A 24,320-nucleotide genomic window follows, 5' to 3' on the forward strand; every position below is an offset into this window, starting at 1 on the left:
TTTAGTTCTCCTGGAGGACCTGGACCTCTTTCAAAGCACTTGCACACAAATAGGAATAAGAATTGTGATAAGCAACCAAAAGTAAAAGGATGAGATGTTATTAAGAGATCATTGTGAGACAGGGCCTTGACTGGCATTTTAAAAGAACCCTGGGAACCAAGTGGTAAATAATCTGGTAGAGTGTATGTGTTGCCATGTGCAAGGACACGAGTTCAAGCCCCTAGTCACCACTTGCCGGATTGGGGTTGGGGAAGCTTCATGAGCAGTGGATCAGTGTTGCAGGTGTCTCTCTTTCTCTCTGTCTCTCTCTTTGTATCTTCTTTTCTATTTCTATTTCTTGCCCTCTATCATAAAGAAAGAAAAAGGAAAATTGGCTACATACGATGATGGTGTTAACATGCAGGCACTGAGCCCCAGTGATAACACTGATAAAAAGAAAGAAAAGAGAGATAGAGAGAGAGAGAGAGAGAGAGAGAGAAGAAAGAAAGAAAGAAAGAAAGAAAGAAAGAAAGAAAGAAAGAAAGAAAGAAAGGGAAGACTCAGTACTAGTTCAGTAAAGAAGGCTGGTAGAAGAGGAGGGAGGAGGGATCTTGGAAGTCCTGAGGCAGGATCTGGTGAGGACTATAGAGTTGAGGAGGTGAGGGTAGGGGGGCAGGTGTAACTTGAGGCTGGAGGGCTAATAATTAAATAACTGAGGTGCCAGCACACTGAGAAGCCTCTCTCACCCATCCCTGCAGGAATTTCCACAGTCCCAGGATCCCCTGTTCATCATTTACTAGGTCTCACAAGTACACACTGGTCAGGGGTGCACACTTCCTTCTCCGAGTCATTTCTCTACAAAAGCTTAGGTGGCACTGTCATTGCCCCTGTTTTACAGAGGAGGTGGAGTAATTGATTGCCTCAGATAACCCAACTGGACAGTGACAAAAATCTAGATTCACATCTAGACAGTCAGACAGTGAGTTCATCACTGGGGGCGGGGGCACCATCCATGTCAGGCTTCCTCTGAAGCCAGACTTAAGAAAGCCCAAGAAGAAATGGAGAAACTAGAGTTCATTCTAAGGAAAAGGAGGAAAGGAAGGGAATTTATCTCTGGGAATTGAAAGGCACCCTATCTGTTAAGAGCACAAAAAATGCAAATAATTGGGTTTGTCCCCCAGCAAGGTAAGCCAAAGCTTCTTTTTTGTCATGGATGCTTTAGACTTTTCACCACTTTGCAACATCTTTCTGGTAATGTCACCTGTGTTTGTGATATTTTTATCAACTGGGGATAACACATAAATTTTGGATGACCATTTTTCATTTTATTTTTGGTTGCATGATTTCAGCACCTGCTTCATCTCTACCACCCACATATGTACAAGTGGTCCCAGCACTCCAGGACTCTCCTGTGATAGGTCAGTCTCTAGTCCCACCTTCTAATATCACAATGCGGATGAGTCAGTGTCATGGACAAGAGAGTATTTCTAGAAACTGTTTTTACACCTTGCAATAAGGTATGCTGTGGGTAGTGACAACCCAGCCAAACAGAAAAAAAAAAAGAGTTCAAACAACATGTTTCCTTAAAATAAATAAATAAAGTGCATCTAACTCTTCACTGGTTCCCTCCTCCCCCCCAAATGCCCATAGCTCCTATCCCTGTACCCGTATGAGAGCAAAGATGACAGATGACAGTGAGAAGCCAGAGTGGAAATAGACAGGAGTCCTGACCAGCTGCAGTGAGTGGATCTAAATTTTGAAAACTTCACAAGGTTGTACAAGTATGAGGAGCACTGGTGGGGTCCTTCCCAGAGTCTTACAAAGTCTCATGAAGAACTATGGGCAAAGTAGGTAGCCTTCCCCTACACCCAAACAACCCAGGAACAGCATAGTAGTGATGTTATGATGACCCACGTATGTGTGTCCTCCACAAACCACTTGTGAAAGCAGAACTGAGTCTTTCTTCTCTGCCCAACATGGAGGAGAATTCTGTAAAGTTAATGACTGAACAGTGAGCCTGTTTTGCCATGTATGAGACCAAGTTCAAGCTCTGCCCCTCAACACATTGTAGGAAGCTTTGGGTCTGTGTTGTCTTTCCTTTTCTCCCTCTGTCTCTATATGAAAAAAAAATAGATCTAGAGCAGTAAAGTTAAGAATAAGGTTAAGTTAAAATAAAGTTAAGAATGATGGGGTGGTACTGTGAACTCAGCTTTAGGAGAAATATGGTGGAGACAGACTATGTCGCATTTCCAGTTTCCTGCTTATCTGCTTCTTATGTTCCCTCTGCCATAAGTGCTATTCCATATCCTCCAAATACCCAAGTTCTGCACATAAACACCCCAGTTCTGTGGAATTCCCTTCATGAACTCCTTTCTGCCTAATTCCCACCCCCTTTCTGTCCATTGTTGCTCCCTTTGTGTCTTGTTTCTGATACTTGTCATATCTGTCTGTGGGGATTAGGACTGCTCTACCCATCTTCCACAGCATCACAAGGTTTTCAAGTTCTGGAAGACAGTCCAACTTGAACCTCTCTTTTTCCTCCACGCTCCCCCAAGTCATAGTTGTGTGCCCAGTAGACTCTATGTCAATACGGTAGTCATGGCTATATTCAGATGACTTGATGCAGACTCGTGTTCCATTGGAACCTCCTAATAATCCATATGACTAGGATTGGTGTCTTTTCCACCTTATTAGTGAGGCCATAGACTTAGAGTTATGGCTTGTCCAATCCTCAACATGACCATAAGCATACTGAAAAGAGATTGACCTACCTGTTGTTGCATAAGCCCAAATGTCAACAAGAACCAGCTCATACAAATAAGACTGAGAACCAGAGTAGGAGCTTAATAATGGAGTGTCTTCATAATTGATTACAAAGTTGTCAGTCCACCCATGTGGGGGAGAGGGGTGGCAAGACCTTTCCATTTCCGTCATACCCTTCCCCACTCATTTTCCCTAACCTTGGCACCCTCCATCATCTCCATCTCACCTCTGGGAGTAAAATGGTCAGAACTGATCCCAGCAGGTGTAGGAGATAACAAAGCAGTCTGGTGACTTTATCCTAGGACTAAACTCTGACCTTTAGAGAAGGCAAGTTAACTGTAATTTACCAAATGTAATTCTAAAATCACAAGTACAAACACACCTAAAATAAATTAAAATCCAACAGCATTCTACTTTATTCCAGGAATACTACTTTTGATTCTTTGCAATCAGTTATTCACAACCCCAAAGTAGAGATACCCCAACTTTGCCAGTGCTCTGAAGACAAACTGGTCTGCTGGACAGGTGACACCATGTTGCTCTAGAGTGGGGCAGCTGTGTAACCCAGGTTCCCCTTCACACCTCTCACCAAAATTTGATCATTTCTCTAGTCATGTGTTGCTTAAAAATAGAGCAAATTCTGTGAGAATTTAGGTTATGACATCATTGTGTGAATGTCAAAGAAAATTCCACAAACCTAGATGACTGAGCCCACCACACCCCTGGGCTTTATGTAGATCCCACTGTTGTATGTGGAGCCACCATTGACTGAAAAGTCAATGTGAGGTTGCATGACTGTACAATAACCTCTTCTCACTCTCAAAAGTATCTTCTTCCTCATTATAAGCCCCAGAGCAAGAGCTTTCCCAGCAGAGCAGTCAACATGCATGCTGCCTACACTGAGGAGCCAAAGATGGTGAGACAGAAGCAGATGCCCAGGCCTCCACAGTCCAGAGAAAGATTCAGAGTGAGAGTGGGGCAGCAAAAGAGCTCACCTGGACAGTGCATTTATGTGGCCCAAGTTTGAGTTCAGCCCTATTAAAGGACACTTTGGTGCTGTGGTGTCTCCTCTCTCTCTATCTCTATCTCTCTCTATCTCTCTCTATCTCTCTCTCTATCTCTCTCTATTTTGGTGCTGTGGTGTTCTCTCTCTCTCTTTCTCTCTCTCTCTCTCTCTCACTTGGCCCAGAATGGTAGAACCTGGTAATGATGGAGGGAGGGAGGGAGGGAGGGAGGGGGAGAGAGACAGCCAGAGAGGGAGGAAAGGAGGGGAAGGGAAGGGAAGGGAAGAGAAGGGAAGGGAAGGGAAGGGAAGGGAAGGGAAGGGAAGGGAAGGGAAGGGAAGGGAAGGGAAGGGAAGGGAAGGGAAGGGAAGGGAAGGGAAGGGAAGGGAAGGGAAGGGAAGGAAGGAGAAGGAAGAGAGAGAGAGGAAAGTGAGCATGAAAGCAAAACCTCTCTCCATCCTTCCTGCTTCCAGCCCTTCAGGAATATACTATTGCCTGCTTCTACTATTAACCCCTTCCCCCTCCACCACCACCACCACTGTTCCCTCCTGCTTTCACCTGCTTTTGACAAACAATCTCTATAGGCAACAAAGATGCACACAGACAGACAGACAGACAGACAGACAGACTAACAATTTAATTAAGTGACCAACAATTTAAGGAGGAAAGCTGTTGCTTCATATGTGTGTCCTTAATGGGCAGCAGGAGCAAGTGGAAATACTGGTTTGAAATGTGTAAACTGGGGCATGGAGTGGCTTGTGTGAGAGACCCCAGGCTCCATCCTCAGCACCACATGATAGCAGTGCTTCAGTTGTTGCTTTCTCTTGCTCTCTCGCTCTCACTCTCTTTGATTCACTCACTCATAATAAAAATATTTTAATGTGTGAATCATTTAGTTAAAGTGCCCTGGTTCCACCAGTGAGTGGCTCCGCATCCATGGCTGGCTGACCCTGAGTGCTTAGTGAATGACAGAAATGGATCAATTGCAGCACAAGACAAATGGTGTGACCTGAATGACGAGTGTCTCTGGAGTGGAGAGAAGGAAGCAAGAGTGGGCTGAAAACAGTCTGGGAGAGGAGCAGCATCAGGCCAGAATAGCTGCAGGGACAGCTGTCACATCCTGTCGTGCCTTCTAGAGGGACTGAGCCTGAATCAGCCCAGAGCCCAGTCCCCACTGGCAGTGCTATGTTCTTAGGACTCTCAACAGCCCACTCTTGTCCACACCCAGATCTGCACAGCCGAACCCCCTTTGAACTCTTGAGTGCCTCTAAATGGTGTGAGCTCATGAATTGCACTATAAAAGTTGCACCAACAAACACTTCAGGCCACAGTGTTCAGAAACACAATGTTCCAGTACATGGAAGCTGCCCATTCCTCACAGAGACCCTTTCAACTTTCTCCAGGGGTAATTGCCCACAGTGCCTTGCTCTCTCTTAGTCTCCCCCCCCCCCCCCCAGAAACCTCCCTTCTACCTGGATGTATTTCGGGCTTTGCCTTATACACTCTGAAATCTATCTTTAAGATAAAGTTTCTGCAAGGCATTATAATGTGCATGGCTTAGAGGCTGATCTCAGCACCCTGGCCATGTCCCAAAGGGAAGTTAAAAAAGGGACCAAGGACAAGCCAGGCTCACTGTCACTCCCAGGCACCAGCCACAGGGCTCACACTACCAGCATGAGGTCAGGCAGGGGTCCAAGGAGGCAGCTGGTGAGGGAAGAGGAAGTGTCACTGCCACAAACTGGGACAAAAATAAAAACATCACATCTTCTGTTGATGCATTCAAGCCACAAATTGGCTCTTGGCATTAAAAGATAGGGCCCCCCTCTCTGGCTTGTAGGTACATCCCAACAGCTTTTGTGTGTGGCTTGTCCCCAACCTTTCAGAACTGACCCTAAGGCAGTATCTTGGGCTTTTATGTCCCTTGGGTTCTGTTGACAATATGGTAAAGTTTCTTCTCCATAAGATCTTAAAAAAAAAAAAAAAAAAAACAGAGACAACTGATTTCCAGACCATTTATATTGAGATCACATTCTCATGCTGGAAAAAAAAATAATTCATTCTAAAGTTAAAACTGGGCTTCTTTATTAACATGTTAAATAAGAAAAATGTAGTAGCAAGTCAAATGAATAACAACTATAATTTTGAAGTAGCAACAAGTGGAACTATCTCAAGATAGCTGCAACAAATGTAATATGAGGCTATAAATCTGATTTCTATTGGTGACAAGCCCTACTAATCCGATGGTGGCTGGCTCCGTACATTCCTGTTGAAGGACATGTTAACTTTCAACCAAGTGTTAGTTACTATTTTTTTTATTTTATTTATTTTTTGTTATTGTTGTGTGTGTTTTTTTGTTGCCACTAGGATCATCACTGGGGTTCACTGCCAGGACTATGAATCCACCACTCCTAGAAGCCTTTTTTTTTATTCTTTCTTTCTAATTTTGTTAATTTTTATTTCTTTATAATTTTTATTAGATAGAGCAGAGAAAAACTGAGAGAAGAGGGAGAAATAGAGAGAGGGAGAGAATGATAGAACCTACCGATAGAACCTTCACAGCTCATGAATCATCCCCCCTGCAGTTGGGTCCTTGCACCTGGTAATATGTGCACCACAGCCCAGTCCCCTTTATTTTTTTTTAACATCTTGCTATCCAAGTTCATGAATTTCCTAGCTCCAGAATGACAACCCTGGCCACTGACTTTATAAAAATATACTTGAGGTTGTGATGTTTTTCTATGCTTTCTATTTTTTAAATATTTTATTTGTTTTAATGAGAGACAGACAGAGAGAAAGACAGACCAGAAGTAGAACACTGCTCAGTTCTGGTTTATTGTGGTACTAGGGATTGAACCTCAGAACTCAGAGCTTCAGGCATGAAAGCCTTTTACAGAACCATTAAGCTGTCTCCCCAGACCATGTTTATAGTATTTTTATTTTTGACTGAGGATGAAACAGAGAGAGATTGAGAGGAAGGGAAAGAAAAACAGAGAAGAGACCCCTACAACACTGCTCCACTACTTGTGAAGCTTTCCCCCCTGCAGGTGGGAGCCAGGGCTTGAACCTGGGTCTTTGCATATTGTAACATGTGCACTTACCTAGCCACTGTCAAACCCCCCCCCCCATACCTTCTTTAAACAGTTTTAGGACCATGGGAAGCTGGGTAACTTATAGTAGTTTCAATCAATTTATTGTTTTAGTTTAAAGTAATACAGACCTTTACTGGTATGCTTCTAAATTCTGCTTCTAAGACCCCTTCTGTTTCATTGGTTTAATGCCCCCTGCTTAACACTGTATTCTATTTACATAACCACTGTTAACTAAGCACGGCCCTGCCTCTAGGGCATTGGTTTAATCCTCACTGTTTTGCATGCTTTTTCCTTCTCCCCACCCCCTATCCTACGTACATCCTCTTCGGATCTGACTCTTCAGCCTCAGGATATATAAGAACAAGATTGTGATTAGAGATAGCTTAGATTGCGCTGCGTTACACATGAATAAAGACTGAACTGCGTACCACTCAGCCACGAGTCCCTGGTCATCTCTCTCTCCCGCCCGCAAAGCTAGCCCAACAGACCTTGGGATCAGGAAGATGGCTCAGCAGTAGAGACCATAGCTCACACATGTGAGGTCCTAGATTCTGATCCCTAGCACTACATAACTCTCAGAAAGATGAAAATCAATTAGGATATTGTAAATGGCAATACGCTATATCTGTTTTAATATCTTTAATATCTGTTTCTCTATATATATCTTTCTCTCTCTCTCTCTCTCTCTCTCTCTGTCTCTCATATACACACACAGATCAAAGTAATGTGTAGGCTATTACTTGAATCAAGAGGACAGAAAATGGAAAACATTCTTCTTCCCTCATCAGACCCCACATCTGTCTGTCTTCTGCCCACAGCCAGAAGTAATCACTGGAACCACATTCTGTGCATATGCTTCCAGGAATATTCTTTTTATTTGTAAGCATGCCTGTGTGCATGTGTCTATATACTTGAATGTGCCTGTGTGTAGGGCATGTGTGTCCACCCTGTTTATTTTCACAGATGGTATTATTTTGTAGACACTAAAGTAATGGCAACATTTTTACACTCAGCAGCATATGTTGGGCATAGTTCTGTCAGAATGTATAGAGTTGTTGTTTTCTTTTCTGTAGCTGGAAAGTTACCCATCTGATGGGTTGTTCTGTTCTTACCCATTTCCCAATCAACTGGCATTCAGGTTCTTTTTGGTTGTATGTTACTATAAGCAATTTATAGTGAATACTCTTGTGCACATGTCTGTACCCACATACTCAGGATAAATTCCCAGAAATGTAATCACCAGGACAAGGAACATTTAGTAGTTTCAATTTAACTTGATTGTGTTCAACTTTACTAAATAAGGAATTTAACATAGTCAAATGTAAAAACTGTTAAAACAAATAGTTTAGCCCTGTGTCTATTAATCTTTTGTATAAGGAAGTTTTTCATGTTATTAAAGTTTAAAAACAAAGCTGTCAATTAATATGTAGTACTTTTAAAAGCTATTAACTTAATCACCTTAGGGAATAAAAAACAGAGTGAGGATGACTAATTTATTAACTTTTTTAATATACTTCTGTATTATCTCACATGTTATAGTGAGCAAATATTCTATTTGTGATTAAGTAAGTGTGATAGAATATAAATTAGATTTTATTAGAGTTATAATGGGAAGTATTACATCTTTATGACTTTAGGGGGGGAAAGAGACAATGGCCCAAAAAGAAAGAATTGCTGTCCTTAGTCCTTTCTGTCCTTAGTCCTTTTTAGTGAAATTTTAATTGTCAGTATAAGTGTGCATGTGTATGTTGAAATAGATAGATAGATCCTGATACGTGATCATCAACTGTGGAACACTTAATCATTTTGATCCCTTGCCTGCTGAGTACAAGCCTGCCCACTCTCTCAGTCTGAAAACATATTGTCAGGTTATTTTGTTGATTTTATGATTCTTTTCACTAAAATGAGAATCTCCCTTGGAAGCTAAATTAGATACAACAAAAGTCATACAGAAACAACAATAACACATTAAAAAAAAAAAAGACTGTATGGGACAGGTGCCTGCACAGCTGGTTAAGGGTACATGTTACAATGTATAGGAACCCCTAGTCCCCACCTGCAGGGGGGAAACTTCACAAGTGGTGAATCAGTGCTGCAGGTGTCTCTCTCTCCCTTTTTCTCCCCCTTTACCTCTCAATTTCTCTATTACATTTATATTTTTTGATGGGCTAGGGAAATAGCATAATGGCTATATAAAAATACTTTAATGTTTAAGGCATCAAAGATGCCAGGTTTCATCCCCAACATTGCCATTAGCCAGAGTAGAGCTCTGATTTAAAAAAAAAAAATTATATATATATATATATATATATATATATATGCCACTGTGGAAATACCACAGTACAGTGGTTCCACAAAAAGACTTACATGCCTGAGATGCTGAGGTCCCAGGTTCAATCCCCAGTACCACCATAAGCCAGAGCTAAGCAGAGCTCTTCTCTCTCTCTCTGTCTATCTATCTATCTATCTTCCTCCCTCAATCTCTCTCTTTCTTTACATTTTTCCTTTATTGAGGGATTAATTTATTTACTGGAGACTATAAAACATTAATCCCATAAATCTCTCTTAAATAAATAGGTAGTGCAGTGGGTTAAGCACAAGTGGTGCAAAGCGCAATTTCTCTCTGTCCTGTTGAATAAAAAAGAAGAAGAAAGAAAAACATGACCACCAGGGGATAGAAAGGAAGAGAGAAAGACACCTACTTCACCACTTGTGAGGAGACCCCCTCCTGCAGGTGGGGAGCCTAGGGCTTGAGTGGGTCCTTGAGTGGGCCCTTGTGCTTTGTAGTATGTGTGCTTAACCCAGTGTGCCACCATCCAACCGCCTCTCTCCCTCCATTCTGTCCTCCCTCCACTCTCAATTTCTCTCTATCCAAACGTTTAAAAAAGGGAAGGGGGCTGGCTACACCAGGTTAAGTGCACATGTTACCATAAATAATGACATGTTACCATAAACAAGGACCCAAGTTCAAGTCCCCATATCTATCCTTCTCTCTCCCTCTCTATCTCCCCCACCCCTCTCAATTCTTCTCTGTCCTACCCAATAAAAATAATAAATAAGGGAGTCGGGCTGTAGTGCAGCAGGCTAAGCTCAGGTGGTGCAAAGCACAAGGACCGGCATAAGGATCCCGGTTCGAACCCCGGCTCCCCACCTGCAGGGGAGTCGCTTCACAGGCGGTAAAGCAGGTCTGCAGGTGTCTATCTTTCTCTCCTCCTCTCTGTCTTCCCCTCCCTCTCTCCATTTCTCTCTGTCCTATCCAACAACAACAACAATAATAACTACAACAATAAAACAACAAGGGCAACAAAAGGGAATAAATAAATAAAATAAATATTAAAAAAACATTTAAAAAATAATAATAATAATAATAAATAAAAAATAATGGGGGGATGGCCACCAGGAGCAGTGGATTCATTGTGCCAAGGCATTGAGCACCAGCAATAACACTGGTGCAAATTTTAAAAAATAGAAAAGTTTTTTAAGGGAGCACTAAAGCTCCTCTCAATGCAATGGGGGCTGAGCTGTGCACATGGCAAAGCAGTACCCTCCCAGGTAAGCTATTTCAATGGCCCCATAAGTTCTTTTTAATGGAAATAACATAAGATATATGCTATTTTGCACCTCACTTTATTCACTGAATAATGTATCTTGGAAGTCTTTCTAATTCAATACAAATACAGCCATGTGTTGTTTAATGTTTTGGTTAATGGTGTGCTGCATATACAACAGTGGCTCCATCCAGCTAAACAGTATAACTTAGATGTGGAGAAAGCTTTCCTGTCTAAGTTTGTCAGTGTGCACAGTGGCATACTTACACAGTAGCAAAGCCACCCAGTGCCCTATTTCTTAGAAAAAAATCAAAAGAAAGAAAGGAAGAAAGAAGGAAAGAAAGAAAGAAAGAAAGAAAGAAAGAAAGAAAGAAAGAAAGAAAGAAAGAAGGAAGGAAGGAAGGAAGGAAGGAAGGGAAATTATCCTCCTAGTTAAGTAACATATGACTAAGAATAGTCTTGTTTTTTTTCAGTGGTCACAGGTTTTCCATTATACTGATTTTGTTTTCAAGTGGATTTCTATAGGAGGCCACTGAGCTTGTTTAAAATATTTTACTATGACAAACAATATGTTGGTGATTACTTCTGTATATACCTTACCATCTTCCTCACTTGTTGTAAGAGATAAATCCTGAAAGTGAACTATTGTAAATACAGGTTCTACATTTTATAAATATTGCCAAATCAGCTTACATGGAGATTTACCAACTTACATATTCATCTCTGACATTTGAGAGACTACCCACACTTTCACCAACAGTGTACTAGCAAACTTTTCATCTTTGCCAACTGGTAGGGGAAAAAATTGCAGTTGAGGTTAAGCATCTTTCATCTGTTCAAGGAAATCATTCACCCCTTGAAGTGCATTTCTTCTGAGTCTCCAGCTATGACTAATATTCCTGTACACACACTTTTCTGTTACTATCTTCTTGGTCCTACTTAGGGTAAAGTCCACTTGAATGAGTAGCTCAGAGGTAAAGAGGCCTGTCAAATTACCCTCTGGGGAGAGTGGAACAATTTTCTCTCCCAGTAAGTGCCTTCAGAATAGCTGAAGAAGCCACTTTTTATAGGTAAAGTTCCTCTCTGCCTGAGGTCCAGAGTTTCAGGGTTCTGTGTGACAAGTCAGCTTCCCCTAGGAGGGGAGAAGATGGTTCTATAGTTTCAAATCTCCCAACTAATTTGGTATCAGCTTCCCAGGAGCTCAAGGCTAGCAAGCTGCCCTCTTGGAATGCAATACCCCATCCTTCTGGGAGCCTGAACAGGCAGTGGCCTTGGAATGTGTGTTTTAACCCAGGATCTGAGAACAAAAAGCAGTCACCCATGGTGTATAAACGGACTTGATCTTTCCACCACTGTCAGGCCCACCCAGCCCATATCAGCTGTTCAGGACTTTGTGGCTTACATCCCAATTTAAAACAATGACAAAACAAAAGCAAGCACCACCTTCCCATCCCAGGAAAACAGTGCTTTGAAGGCACTCTGGAGGGGTGAGTTAAGAAGGGAGGACTCCTCTGGGCATAGCAGCCTGCTCCACCTCACCGAGGGGGGCTATACAAATTCAAAGAACTTGGGGGGGCATGCTACATTTCCACAAAGGTCTAACAAAGGTGCCTCATTTTAGTTTCAAAATTCAGATTGGCTCTGGGAGATGCCAGCCTCACAAACTGGGACTTGGATGGAACACTGTTCATTGAGGCTTTTCCAGAGGGAGTTAGTGGATGTCAAGGGTATCACTGAATCCTGATCTTGAGCCACTGCTCTGGACAGAGAGACAGGGTTATTTTCAGACTGCACTTTATCTAGAGGTATTGGAGCCAGCATGCAGGACAGGGTAGGAACACAGTGAACTTTGACCCACTACTACAGGAGAGGGAGATAAAAAAAGATGCCAAACCAGTGGACTGAGATCAGCCACTGGGTCTCAGAAGCTAACCTGAAAGCCTTTCCTGTCATGGGTGTCTACCACAGCTGCCAATCCTCTGGTGAAGGGGTCTGGCCCTTCCCTTCCCCAGGACATCCTCATGATCCCTCATGTCTGCTGTTTGTGGCTGCCTAAAGTTAGAGAAAGAGCAGGACATTGAAATCAGATAGGTCTGCCTGAAGCCCTGCCTCTTCAACACAGTTCTTAAGTCTCAGTTAACTCACCTGTAAAATGCAGCTGAAATTACCTGCCTCAATAATAGTAAAAAATAAAAAAATGACAAGGACTCAGTTGGTATCACACATAAGGAGATATAGAATAGCTACCTCATAGAAGATATTAAATAACAACGTGTTGACATTGTGATGATTGTCACTAAGTCTATGAATCATCTGTGTCTTGGGGAAAACAAAAATGGGACTGGCAAATTCTCTGTCATTGAAAGGATGGGAGTGGGTCCCCCTCTGTTAAAAAAGATGGCAGGGAGTCGGGCTGTAACTCAGCGGGTTAAGTGCAAGTGGAGCAAAGCACAAGGACAGGTTTAAGGATCCCTGTTCGCGCCCCCTGCTCCCTACCTGCAGGGGAGTCACTTCACAGGTGGTGAAGCAGGTCTGCAGGTGTCTCTCTTTCTCTCCCCCTCTCTGTCTCCTCCTCCTCTCTCCATTTCTCTCTCTGTCATATCCAACAACAACATCAATAACTACAACAATAAAACAAGGGCAACAAAAGGGAATAAATATTAAAAAAAAAAAAAAAGATGGCAAAACAAAGTACATTGATTGTCAGGTGTGATGGTCACATGCTTGGAAAATATCAAAGATGTTAACATTTCCACTTGTGCTTCTCACTTTTTAAGATTGTTTTGACACTTAATTCTGAGACTGCTCAGTCATTTCCAGAAAGTACAAAAAAGTAATAATAATTTGAGAGAAGCCCATGAACCCTCCACCCAGATTGGACAAATGTTAAAATGTTGCTGAATTTGTAACACATCTTTTCTTCTTCTTTTAAATAAAATGTCACAAATCTATGTAAAAACCCCCATCCTTCTCAGCAATCACCCCCTTCTGAGAGAATCACAAGAATACATGTGATTGAGGGAACTCTTCTCTAGACATTCTTAAATGTGACCTCTTAAAACAAGAAGAGAGAGGTTAGGTCTGAGGCCTAGGTTAAACTGTCAGTCCTGAGTTTGAATTCTTCTCCTGCCCCATTTATAGCCATGTGGTCTTAGGCAAACTATTCAACCTCTCTGTTCCTCTCTTACCCTCCCTTGAGTGAGGACAAATAACACCTGCTTCCCTGGATTATTGTGGGGAAAAAACAAAACAAGATTATTTTTGTAAAGCATTGGTTCTCAAGCAAGGATGCTTTTGCCCCCCCCCCACCCTTCCTGAGGATATTTGGCAATGTTGGGGATATTTGTGACTGTCACACAGGCCTGTGCAAATGGCATCTAATGGGACAGCTAGAGGTACAGGTAAACACCTACCAATGTACAACACAGCCCCCCACAACAGAGAGCTATCTGATACAAGACATCAGTTGTGCTGAAGTAGAGAAGCCATAACATAAAGCATGCTGTCACATCACAAAGGCTCAGAAAACATTTGTTCAATAAACAGAATAATTAATTACTTTTATTGGTAGCTTATTATGTAAGACACTTGTACTTTATGCGCTTAACCCAGTGAGCCCACTGCCCAACCCCACCCCCATGCAAGACATTTGTACATTCACTATCTCACTCACATACCCAGTGAGTTGCCCCTTCTTGGTAAAATAATAATAATAACAATAGAAAGTATTGGTGTCTTTGTGTATCTCACCATATCTATCCCATTTGTTAAATCAAAGGGATGAACTTATTTGAAAATGGGGGATCTAAGGTTGATCAACTAACTGGAAGTTGTAACTCCTTGTTCTCTGTGAAAAACAAAGTATATCAGTGTTCTTGGCCACAAAATTAACTCATTTTAACCAGTTATATCACTTCAGTCTAAACAGGCCCAGGGACTTACATAGAAAATATAGAAAAGACATTGGTAATTATTTGGGGGCTGCTGTTTAACAGGGACTGATTCCCCCAAAGGCTCATAAAACCACAAAGGATAGAAAATGGGAGAGAATAGCCAGCCCATGGATGTTGCTAGATGACTGCCACCAAATGTGTTTGAAGATTTTTTTTTTATTCATTAATGAGAAAGATAGGAAGAGAGAGAAAAAGAACCAGAGATCACTCTGGTACATGTGCTGCCAAGAATTGAACTCAGGACCTCATGCTTGAGAGTCAGTGCTTTATCCACTGTGCCACCTCCTGGACCACTCACCACCATATGTGTTTGTCAGAGAGCACCCTGAGAATGGCCACATCCAGTGGGTCACCAAATGTGTTTCCCAGCCCAACAACTTGCTAAAGAGGCCAATTATTGGGCCCCTCCCCAAACTACAGAATCATAAACTGAGGGGTGCATTCTATATGATCTGGGTTCTTCCAGCTCTCCTCACTCTGGTGTGCACTCAAGTTTTTTTGTTTGTTTGTTTAGATAGGGGAAGAGAGAGAGAATAACACCAAAGCTACCTTCAATGCAGTGGGGGGCTGGGCTCAAACTTTGGTCTTGCATATGGAAAAGCAGCATACTAGCCAAGTGATCTATTTTGCCAGTCCTGTACACTCAAGTTTTAAGACACACTATACTAGAAAGACCAACTCTTATGTTCTCTCTAAGTCTGCCCATGACATCACACAGTTCTCTGGCACCAGTTCAGAAGTGGGTGGGACACTAATTCCTGGTACTTTTTTTTTTTTACCAGGAGAGAAAATCTTCTCTGAGCTGACTAGCTTACCCAGGGTCATACACAGAGAAGAGTCCTAGCCTCTTAACAATGACATCATGCTCTCTGTTGACAGTGCTGAAGAGACAGAACCCAAACAAATGGGCCCTGTTAGGACCAAATTGTAAGCACTACCTAGTTCAGTGCACCCCAACCACCTGTCCTAGGGTTCAGCTGCCTACAGATAATCCCACTGGCAGTGTCTGACACTGACCCTAGACCAAGGTTTCCTGATACAAAACTCCCCTGTCCCTTGTCTAATGTCCTGGGACTTCAAGTCCTCATGTCCCCTCTGTGTGACTTTGAAGTTGGCTTAGCCTCGCTATGTTCCCCTTCCTTTCTTTCTGCCTCTTTCTTTTTTCCACCAGAGCACTTTTGGCTTATGGTGGTGCTGGGGATTGAACCTAAAACCTTTGGTGTTTCAGGCATGAATTTTTTTTTTTTTTGTATAACCCCTCTGCTATCACCCTAGCCCTGTGATCCTATTTCTCATCTATAAATTGTATTCATAACAATGTTGTTAACAAAATTAGGATAGTAAACATGAAAATATCTAGTTCAGTAACTGGAACACAGTAAAACTCATTATTAAGTCTTGAGTTTCAGGATTTCTCCCCATCCCATCCCACCCCACCCCACCCCACCTTCCTTCCATTCACACCCATTATCACAACTACTCAGTCTAGGATTGCCTTTCTAATAGTTTCCCTTACTAGCTAACTAGCTAATGTGGTAAGCCAATCCTCCCTGAGGTATTAACTCATAGTAACTTTTTTCTGTTTTTTCCTCCAAAATCACATTTATTCCATCTAGAGACATTAGTCCTCAAAAATGGGAATTGTCAATGGCAGGAATACTAGGGAAATTGGAAGGCCAGTGAGGAGTTCCCCCAAACCCCTTCATATTGTCCCAATACAGCTACACAGAGAAATGGGAAATGAAGTAAGATGAGATGGGATAAGATAAGATAAGATGAGATGCCTTCAAAGATGTGCCTATCTTTGAACAGATAAATAACAAACATCTGAAAATCAGAGAGGTAGGGATGATGCCAAAAAGGGGGCGGAGGGAGACTAATGAGTCATTTACCCACATTTAATACAATTGCTTGGGACCTGAGTAGTTGGATATAATAAAGTTTCATTAAAAAGTAGTTATAACAACTAATAAGACCCTAATTAAATTAGCTTTCACTCAGCAAGCTGTTTGTGAGTTCTAATTAGGTTATTTGCTGCCAGTGGCCTCGCCTAGAGACAAAAGAGGATGCTGATAGTTTTAGTGATGCCTGGAAAACCAGCTCTGGCCCCCAGCAGGAGGAGCACAGAGGTTCAAAAGCCCTTGACCATTTCAGCTCTCCAGAAATCTTGGTGAGTGCCCAGGGTGCGATCCCTTCATTAATCTGGCTGCTCTTAGGAGCCAGACAGTTGTAAAGATGGAAATTCTAAGGATTTCAGTTTTTAGAGAAGGAAACTGAGGCCATGTGAAGTGATTGTCCAGGGACACCCAGCAAAGAGCAATGTCCTTGTCCCATGCTCCTTTCCTGGAAAGGGTGTGTGTGTGTGTGTGTGTGTGTGTGTGTGTGTGTGTGTGTGTGTGTGTGTGTGTGTGTGTGTGTGTGTCTGAACATGTGTGTGGGTATATGCATGTTGTTTGATTCAGTCCCAAGAAAAATGCTGACCTATCACAGTGTGGACTGAGCTCTCTCCAAAACCTTCCTTGCACTGTGGCCTTGCTGGACTGATATCACAGATCTGGTCATGCCAGAATCCTGCTGAATCATCCACAGGGTAAGCTTGAGGTCTCGTCATCCAATCTGGTCTCCTACGCCTACACTGAACTTCTCTGTTCCAGACTCTTGGAAACAGAGTCGGCAGTCAGCTGAGGTAAAGAACAAACACCTCATCACAGACCCCTGCAAGCGTCAACCCGGCTTTGACCTAGCACGTTATGATTGGGCCCTCCTCAATCGCTATCGAACAGGCCATGGCCGGTGCGCCGCTATGTTCCATCGCTGGGGAGCCAGAGACGACCCGAACTGCCCCTGCGGCTACAGACAGACTATGACCCACATAGTTAACAACTGCCACCTCTCCAGATTCAAAGGAGGTCTCGAAACTTTACATCAGGCTCAACCTGACGCTGTTGACTGGCTACAGAAGAAGGGCAAATGCTAGAAGAAGAAAGGTAACTTCTGAGTACCTGCATGTGGGGAAGGGGAAGTCTCTCCTCTTTTGGGCTCCACTCTGCCTCGTGTGTAGACTTAGCTTTGTGCTCAGCAAAACAGAATCCCAGCTCTGCCCTTCAATAGTTGTGTAATGTAGAACAGATAACTTTTTCAAAATATCTTATTTATTTATATAAAAGAGAGCAAAAATGGGCAGAGGAGATAGCATAATGTTTATGCAAACAGACTCTCATGCCTGAAGCTCAAAAAGTTCCAGGTTCAATCCCCCCAACCACCATAAGCCAGAGCTGAGCTGTACTCTGGTACTTATCTCTCTCTCTCTCTCAGTTTCTCTGCATCTCTCTCAAAAATAAAATAAATAAAAATAAAAGAAAGCAAAAGAGAGGGAGTGATGGGAAGAGGGAGAGAGATAAGGGAGAGAAAGAGACAGACACCAGAGCACTACTCAGATTTGGCTTATGATGAGTCTGAAGGTTGAACCTGGGGGTCTTCAGAGCTTCAGCCATGAAAGTCTTTTGCATCAACATTATGCTGTCTCCACAGCCCAAATTGATTTTTTTTTTTTTTTTTTACCAGAGCACTAATCAGCTTTGGCTTATGATGGTGTGGGAGACTGAACCTGGGACTATGAAGCCTCAGGCATGAGAGTTGCTTTTGCATAAATATTATGCTATCTACCCACCCACCCCCAACCCTCTCCACATCCCTGAGCAGATTACGTAATCCCTCTCAGTTTTTATCTGTAAAATGGGAGTGACATTTAATTTATCACAGTGGGCCAGTAGGAGAATTAAATGACAGTGCAGCAGGGACTGCAGAGACAGTACAGTGGTTCTGCAAAGACACGTTCACACTGAGGCTCCAAGGTCATAGGTTAATCCCCAGAACTACCATAATCTAGAGCTGTACAATCTAGTTTAGAAAACAAAAAACTGCAGTAAATGACCATGCAGCAGATGAGCCACCTGTAACCCAGATTATTACCACACTGATCACACAAGAGCACTCTTCCCTGTGTATGCCCAGCTCATAGTGGTTTCGGGCCTTTGCATGTAACTTTTCCTCTGCACACGATACTTTACCCCACTCCATGAATTCTTTTTTTTAATGTTTTTCTATTTTATTTTAATGAGAGAAAAACAGAGAAAAGACCAGAACACTGCTCAACTCTGACTGATAGTGCTGGGGATTGAACCTGCAACTTCAGAGTCTCAGGCATAAAAACCTTTTGTAGAACCATGAATTCTTCTAGTACAGATGTCCAGCTCCAATGTTATTTCCCCTGGTAGTCAGTCTCCCACATGTCTCCAAATAGTGCCACTCCTCCCTATTTCTACTTCATCAGTCTGACACCTAGTCACACTCGGCTAGACCCTATGAGTCTGGCTTTCACTCAGAATACGATGCGGACTCAGTAAGTGAATAAATTCTTGTCACAGGAGCTATGAAAAAGAGCTGTGAGGAAGGAGCAGTAGTGGTTGCAGTTGCTTCTGTTCCTGGCCCCAAAACTGAAATAGAAATAAATCCTGGGCCAGGAGTGGGGCAGTAGCGCAGTGGGTTAAGTGCACATGGTGCAAAGCACAAGGACCGGTGTAAGGATCCCGGTTGGAGCCCCAGGATCCCCACCTGTAGGGGAGTCACTTCACAGGCGGTGAAGGAGGTCTGCAGGTGTCTGTCTTTCTCTCCCACTCTCTGTCTTCCCCTTCTCTCTCCATTTCTCTCTGTCCTATCTAACAACGACGACATCAGTAACAACAACAATAGTAGCTACAACAAGGGCAACAAAAGGGGGAAATAAATAAATACAAAAAAATAAATAAAAATAAGAAAGAAAGAGAAAGATAGGAAGAAAGAAAGAAAGAAAGGAAGGAAGGAAGGAAGGAAGGAAGGAAGGAAGGAAGAAAGAAAGAAAGAAAGAAAGAAAGAAAGAAAGAAAAGAAGGGAGAAAAAAAGAAATCCTGGGCCTAGCAAAATAGCTCACTTGGATAGTGCTCTTCTTTGCCATGTGTGCGACTCAGGTTCAAGCCCAACTCTCACAACATTGAAGAATGCTTTGGTTCTATTCTCTCTCTCTCTCTCTCTCTCTCTGTCTCTCTCTCTCTCTCCTGCTCTTTTTTTTTCTGCTTCCAGGGTTATTGCTGGGACTCTGTACCAGCACTATGAATCCACTGCTCTGTGGACAATTTTTTTTTTTACATTTTATTGGATAGGAGAGAGAGAAATTGAGAGGAGAGGGGAGCTAGAGAGGGAGAGACACCTACAGACCTGCTTCACCACTTGTGAAGCAACCCCCACGCAGATGGGGAGCTGGGGGTTTGAACCAGGATCCTTGCTCTGGTCCTTGCACTTTGTACTATGTGTGCTTAACCCTGTGTGCTACCGCCCATCCCCCTTTTTATTGTTTTCTTTAAAAAAGACTTTTAACAAGTTAAAAAGAGGGGACAGGCAGTGGTATATCTTGTTGAGCACACAAATGCCTGAGGACCTGGGTTGAAGTCCCAGATCCCCACCCGCAGGGAGAATGTTTCACAAGCAGTGAAGCAGTGCTACAGGTATCTGTTCCTTTCTAACTCCTTCCCCCTTCCCTTTCAATTTTTCTCTGTCCTATCAAATTAAAAAATAGTAAATAAATACTTTTAAAAGAAGAGGGCAGGGGTAGATAGCATAATGGTTATGCAAAGAGACTCTAATGCCTGAGACTCCAAAGTCCCAGCTTCAATCCCCCCCACCCTAAGCCAGAGCTGATCAGTGCTTTGGTAAAAAGAAGGACAAGGAGGAGGAGGAAGAAGAGGAGGAGGAGGAGGAGGAGAGGAAGAGGAAGAGGAAGAGGAAGAAGAAGAAGAAGAAGAAGAAGAAGAAGAAGAAGAAGAAGAAGAAGAAGAAGAAGAAGAAGAAGAAGAAGAAGAAGGAGAAGAAAAAAGTCCTGTGTAAACACATACACATAGAGAGAGGCAGTATTCACCTACAGTGGTTTTATTTTCTTTAGCTCCTCGGTAATGAACATGTATTCTTTTGTCTTCAGAAACAAAGCAATAGGGTAGTTCTTTAAACTGAGCAAGTGCTGAAGGCATGAAAGAGATACATGGAGTGTCAAGTTTCTAAGCACATCCCTGAAAAAGTCAGGAGTTACTCGAATTTCAATTTGCTGCAACTCTGATTTCCATAGTGTAGCACCCTCTGAGTTTCTTCACCAAGATGTCTGTGCCAAGAGCTTCTCTAGAGTTGTGACATGCAAGCCAGAAGGCAGGATGCTTTCCCATCAAAGTCCTGCATCGCTTGCCAATGGGAACATGTTCTGAAAAATACATTAGTTGGCAACTTTGTCATTATGTGGGTGTCACAGAGTATAACTGCGCAACCCTGGACAGTCCAGATGAATACACACCTAGAGCAGCTGGAGCATCCTATTGGGACCACCACTGGTATATGCCTCTCATAATTCTATGTCTTCTGGGGACTGTGAACTATGTAACCCAGTACAATAGTCACTGATGACATGAGGCAGATGAAATATAAATTTATTATAATGAAGTAAAGTTCCCCATGCATTTTCTCAGTCACAGTGTTTGACAGTCCATGTTGGATAGTGCAGACTGGGAACATTGTCATCATCTGGACATCACTGAGTTAGTGTGTTTCTCTAAACATAGTTGGTGATTTCTCAAGAGAATAGGCACATCAATTTGCCCCAAAAAGATGTTCTTTCTAGTTTAAAAAAAAAGAGAGATGTTTTGGAGTGATGCAGTGGATTTGGAAAACAGTTTGGCAGTTCCTCAAAAAAATTAAACAGAGTTGCCTTATGACCCAGCAACCCAGATTCAAGATCTACCCAAGAGAAATGAAAACATATGCTCACACAAAGACTTGTATACAAATGGCCATTTGTATACTCATAACAGCCCAGAAGTGGAAGTAACCTAAATGCCCATTGGTTAAAAAATGGACTAAACAAAAAGTGACAGGTAGATATAGTAGACTGTTATCTGGGAAGAAAAGAGAATAAAGTAACAGTGTATGCACAATATAATGGGGCTTGGGAAAATTATGATAAGGAAAAGAAGTGGAGCATAAAAAGTCACTATTGTGTGATGCCATCTTATAAAGTATCCTAAAGAGGCAAAAACACAGGAAAGGAAGTAAGTTAGTGGTTGCAGAAGATTGAAGACGGCTGGGGATCATGACTGCTAATGGGCCTGGGGTTCTGGTATTTGGTAGCAATGATTGTTGAACCACTTTGTGAATATGCTAACCATCACTCACTGTACCTTTAAATGGGGAAATTGTATAGTGTGTGGTAGCCTGATAAATGTTTGTTTTTTAATTGCCACTAGGGCTGTCGCTGGGGCTTGGTACCTGCATGATGAATCCTTAACCACAGTAATGTGTGTGCTCAAGCAGGTATACCACTTGATAAAGCTGTTACGTTTGTTTGTTTGCTTGCTTGCTTTCTTGGTTTTTTGGCTTTGGGGAACAGTAGTAATTGCTTGCAGTACAGTCATATATATATATATAATAAAAACTACCAACAGGGCCATAGGATAAGAGGGGTACAGTTCCACACAATTACCACCAGAGCTCTGCATCCCATCCCTCCCTTGAAAGCTTTTCTATTCATTTTTTTATATTTATTTATTTGTTTTTTTGCCCTTGTTTTGTTGTTGTAGTTATTATTATTGTTGATGATGTCATTGTTGGATAGGACAGAGAGAAATGGAGAGAGGAAGGAAAGACAGAGAGGAGAGAAAGATAGACACCTGCAGACCTGCTTGACCGCCTATGGGGAGCCTGCAGCGGGGGAGCTAGGTGCTGGAACCGGGATCCTTACGCTGGTCCTTGCACTTTGTGCCACATGCGCTTAGCACCACATGCACTTAACCCACTGAGGTACTGCCTGACTCCCTAAAGCTTTCCTGTTCTTTATCCCTCTGGGAGCATGGACCCAAGGTCATTATGGGGTGCAGAAGGTGGAAGGTCTGGCCTCTGTAACTGCTTCTCTGTTGAACATGGGTGTTGGCAGGTCAATCCATACTCCCAGACTGTCCCTATCTTTCCTGGTGGGGAAGGGCTCCAGAGAGGTGAAGGTCCGGGGTACATTGGTGAGGCCCTCTGTCTGGGGAAGTCAGGTTGGCATCATGATAGCATCTGCAACTTGTTGGCTGAAAAAGCATTAAGATATAAAGCTGACAAATTGTTCTTTAGTCAAGAACCTAAAGGCAAGAATATAGCAGATGAGTTTTGGCATCTCCGTTTTGGAAAAAGCTAATAGGTCTATTTTAGGTATAGACCAAGGGACCCAAGGCTCTACTAATTTCTGCCCAAGCACAACAGCTAACATGCAGGTGGACCAAAGGTACTGTCTAGTAAAATGGTGTCAAGAGTTAGAAATAGGGCTAGAAAGCTGAGTCAAGGGAGTCGGGCTGTAGTGCAGCGGGTTAAGCGCAGGTGGCGCAAAGCACAAGGACCGGCATAAGGATCCCGGTTCGAACCCCGGCTCCCCACCTGCAGGGGAGTCGCTTCACAGGCGGTGAAGCAGGTCTGCAGGTGTCTATCTTTCTCTCCTCCTCTCTGTCTTCCCCTCCTCTCTCCATTTTCTCTCTGTCCTATCCAACAACGATGACAACAACAATAATAATAACTACAACAATAAAAAAGAAAGAAAGAAAGAAAGAAAGAAAGAAAGAAAGAAAGAAAGAAAGAAAGAAAGAAAGAAAGAAAGCTGAGTCAAGGCAAAGAGTAGCTCCCAAATATGGGAAAAGTATTTAAGTATCATTTTATTATGTCTTTTTTTAATTATTTATTTCCCTATTGTTGCCTTTGTTGTTTTGTTGTTGTTGTTGTAGTTATTGTTGTTGTTATTGATGTTGTCATTGCTAGATAGGACAGAGAGAAATGGAGAGGGGAGGGGAAGACAGAGAGGAGGAGAGAAAGATAGACACCTTCAGACTTGCTTCACCACTTGTGAAGTGACCCCCTTGCAGGTGGGAAGCTGGAACTTGAACCGGGATCCTTTCGCAGGTCCTTGCACTTTGCGCCATGTGCACTTAGCCCGCTGCGCTACCACCCCACTCCCCCCCCCCTTTTTTTTAGGTCTGTCTAACTGCTTGCTGTTTTGGGTCACTGCAAACTATTGTGCACTTTTGCTTTAAGGTGTATATTTTCCTCTAACTTATGGGTACACGTACATATGTGTTCTGTCTCATGGGCCCTGATCTCTATCTAGGTTCTGTGGCTTTGTTAGGAGGTGCACCACCCAATATGGAATTGGGAAGTCCTACAAGCTAGGAACTGTCTCACCAGAGTGCTGGAGCTGAAGTGTTGACATTCCACGTCTGATGTCTCTGGACACAATCTGAAGTGAAACATGTCAAGGAGGTACTGGTTGCATTGATTTGGTCGAGCTCAGCAGGTGCTGGGCATCCCGTGAGCACCCATTCATTGGGGAAACTGACGATGACTGAATCCACATGGATCCCAGTCACTTTCAAAGCCAGCAACAAGCAGCTCCTGACAGCTTTCAACCTGACGCTGTTGACTGGCTACGGAAGAAGGGCAAATGCTAGAAAAAGAAGAAGCAGGTGCTGTATCAAATGGTATGGATCGAACAAATCATACAGGAAAATAAGCCATCCCCTGGAGTTTCCAGGACTGGGAGAAATATGGGTTTTATAGAGAATGGGGAGGGTCCCTGGTTCCTGCTGTCTTGGAGTTTAAGAAAGCAATAGATAGTTATTATTGTAACCAAGTTATTAGGGAATTTAGTTTACTTTGAAAGTCCCATGGTTAAGATTTGCTGTATCATACAAGACTTCCCAATTGCACAGCATGTTAAGCGCACATGACACTAAGTGCAAGGACCAGCGTAAGGATCCTGGTTCCAGCACCCGGCTCTCCACCTGCAGGGGAGTCACTTCACAAGCGGTGAAACAGGTCTGCAGGTGTCTTCCCCTCCTCTCTCCATTTCTCTTTGTCCTAACCAACATTGACGACATCAACAAC

At 42.8% G+C, this 24,320-nt stretch overlaps 1 protein-coding gene across 10 annotated transcripts in view; it reads left to right on the plus strand.

Annotated features, from left to right (window-relative positions):
* ADRA1B (adrenoceptor alpha 1B) overlaps positions 1–24,320 on the plus strand; it is a 140,882-nt gene that overhangs the window by 69,368 nt on the left and 47,194 nt on the right. For 9 of the 10 annotated variants that reach the window (XM_060198074.1, XM_060198073.1, XM_060198075.1 and 6 more), the window contains one exon: positions 1,329–1,397. The exons of the other annotated variant lie outside the window; for it this stretch is intronic. In XM_060198074.1, coding sequence (XP_060054057.1) covers positions 1,329–1,397 — 69 coding nt within the window. The remainder of the gene's footprint in view (positions 1–1,328; positions 1,398–24,320) is intronic. 10 annotated transcript variants of the gene reach the window in all.

This window comes from Erinaceus europaeus, chromosome 9, assembly GCF_950295315.1.
Source record: "Erinaceus europaeus chromosome 9, mEriEur2.1, whole genome shotgun sequence".
Taxonomy (NCBI): Eukaryota; Metazoa; Chordata; class Mammalia; order Eulipotyphla; family Erinaceidae; genus Erinaceus; species Erinaceus europaeus.